The sequence below is a fragment of the Colobus angolensis genome, unplaced genomic scaffold, assembly GCF_000951035.1.
Source record: "Colobus angolensis palliatus isolate OR3802 unplaced genomic scaffold, Cang.pa_1.0 Scaffold11, whole genome shotgun sequence".
Taxonomy (NCBI): Eukaryota; Metazoa; Chordata; class Mammalia; order Primates; family Cercopithecidae; genus Colobus; species Colobus angolensis.
This window is the reverse complement of record NW_012112030.1, coordinates 5,149,006-5,151,643: the sequence shown is the minus strand read 5'-3', so window position 1 is coordinate 5,151,643 and position 2,638 is coordinate 5,149,006. Positions and strand designations below refer to the sequence as shown.

General features: G+C 34.4%; 1 protein-coding gene across 1 annotated transcript in view; it reads right to left on the bottom strand.

The window, feature by feature from the left end:
• Positions 1-1,742, bottom strand: part of LOC105519768 (ovostatin homolog 2) — a 46,974-nt gene extending 45,232 nt beyond the window's left edge. Inside the window, exons 1-3 of the mRNA XM_011953235.1 lie at positions 1,678-1,742; positions 1,171-1,354; positions 480-636 (exon numbers count right to left, since the gene is read on the bottom strand). Coding sequence (XP_011808625.1) covers positions 480-636; positions 1,171-1,354; positions 1,678-1,742 — 406 coding nt within the window. The remainder of the gene's footprint in view (positions 1-479; positions 637-1,170; positions 1,355-1,677) is intronic.
• Positions 1,743-2,638: the final 896 nt, after the last annotated feature.

Below are 2,638 nucleotides of genomic sequence, written 5' to 3'. Positions count from 1 at the left end.
AATATTAGTTAGGGGTCTTTACTGAATGTTAGGCACTATTTTACATTGACTATCTTATTTTACTCTAACAATATTTCTACAAGTGAAACACTTTTTTTCCGTTTCGCAGGTGAAATAACTGAGCCTTAAATAGAGAATTAATTATCTTGCCCAATCGGTAAGTTATGGAGTAAAGATTCAAACCAAACAATTGTCCTCCAAATCCTATACTTGTAGCCATTACATTATATAGGCCTATCGCTAGAATTTGTAAACACTGAAAATGGTATTGAAAATTTTATGAAGCAAAGCATTCAATTACTGATGCTGGAGGGTACTCTTTCATAACTGACCCAGGCAACCAATAAGAATTCCAGAAATTCACAATTCCGTGATGTTAAGAATCAATTTAAGACTAAAATTCAAGTCTGAATTGCTCTTAATTTGGTGAATGCATTTCTGAAGCCAATGATACCAAGGAAACACAAATATTTACTTACCTTTCTCTCCCGATTTATAGATGGGTTTATCTGTCTGTATAAAGGTTGCCTTCTCCTCTGAAATGACTGCTACAGATCTTCTCTCAGAGATTTGATGAGTATCTCCCTTAGCCAGCAAGGTAATAAAAGCCAGCTGTTCAGATGACTTCTGAGAGACCTTTTTATGTGGAGGAGCAGAGAATGAAGAAATTATTTTTGGATGTTAAGATGGTGAACCATGTCTTAATTTGGTTTCTTAGAATAAGAGAGACTTGTAAACCTACGTTTTACTAATGAGAGACAGTGATTCCATGTTATAATTCCTTTATTTAGCATGAGGACACTTTCTAAGAAGCTTGTTTCTTATATCTTCTTGCCTTTTGTTTATGGTTTTTGTTGCCCCGAGTCCCAACCCTTCTCTTCTTTACTTACATTCTCTTTCCTCAAACTGTGGAACAATTTTACTATCTAAAAAAAGTTTTTACTATTACCTCATTACATCTTTTTATGATAGAAGTATGACAGTATTTCCCAAGTTTCGTTGCATGTGAAAATTTTCTTTATTTCTTGACTTCTAGGTAGTATCCAATTTTCTTTCCTACCTTTTACAATTCATCCCCAACCAAGATTTGTTACCTCTCTAAAAATAATTTTTAAAAAGTAATTTCATCTTTCCATCTGAAGTCCCAAACTGTCAAATTCAATGCCTGACCTTGAAATCTGCACAAGCATAGAAGTTATCTTCTTCCACAAACTGGTCAAAAATAGTGGTATTGGATCCATCGTATTCTAAGATGACACTCAAGGATACAGATTCACTAAGTCTTAAGAGGTGGAGACAAGCTTTTCCTGCAGAATCACTCTGAATCACAGAGGAGACCCATAGGATATATTGCCTATGCAAAGAAAGTAACTGACACTGTAAACACACGTAAGAGAAATGGAGAACATCCACAGAAAGCATCTTTACCTTGCTGAAATATTCCTGAAATATGTACCTTTTTCACAGATGGTATTACAGTAAACTTAGGCACAGAGAAGTATCTTAAGAAAAAGATGTCAATTGTCTTTATATTTGCTTAAAATTTATAGAACAAACAAACCAGCACTCAGTCTCAGAAGGTGAAATGGTAAAAATGTAATTAAATTTTAACATGAAACATATTTAATGAGGTCATTTTGTTAGTACTTTGCTATAAATAGTGCAATATTTCCTTACGGTTCTGAAGCCACAGCAGCAGTAAAATGAAGCAAAAAGGTGCTCAGGAGAAAAGTAGCCACCATTTTATCCAGATGCCTGAGTAATAAAGACTTTAAGAGAAACTTTCTCACTGTCTCTTTCTCACTCTCGTTAGAAATTAGCTACCTCAACTCTCCACTTTCCTTACTTCCTTCTGCTCTGCCTCTCTCTGTATATTGTTGCTTTTATAGTCATACACAATGGAAGATCAATTACTTTTTGGAGCAAGTACCATGGAATCCACCAATCACATTTAGATCACCTCTCCTGTTACTTCTCCGAAAGGTGTCACTTTATATGCAACTTCCTGCTTAAGTTCACTGGACCCTGCTCTGTTTTTAGAATCAACAGCACAAGTTGTACAGGAAGAAAGAGAAGAACAAAGAAAATAGTTGTGTGACAGGAGTTCATTAGTTTATTTCAGCATCACACTCACAGGGTTGACCGCAGTATCAAAAGCATTACTACCTAGGAATTAGCAGTGGGAAGAAAAATCCCTCTCCAAAGAGCTGTTACCATACCAATTCCCAAAGAGTAAATTTTCCAGGCTTCTGAGAGAAGTAGCATTACTGATTTTGCCAAAACATTAATGCAAACAGATATTCAATGTAAGCTTATTTTACAGATAATTGAAACTGTTAAGTTACTCTTTTATAATTTCATAATACAAAATTCAGCATTAAAAATGTTGATCTGTGTTTAACATTTAATGTGACTATCTTAGTGAGGTCTTCTTACAATGTTCAATGTCCTTTTCTACCCTCAATATAATGAGAAAAAAATGAAAGAAAAGGTGAAACACACACACACACACACATTTCTTGGCCAAAAAAAAAAGAAGAAAATAAATTCTTTCCCATTATTTTGATTGCTAAACATTTTTTACAAAGCACATGAACCATACCAAGGAAACTAGGAAACCCTTGATAATATCTTTAGT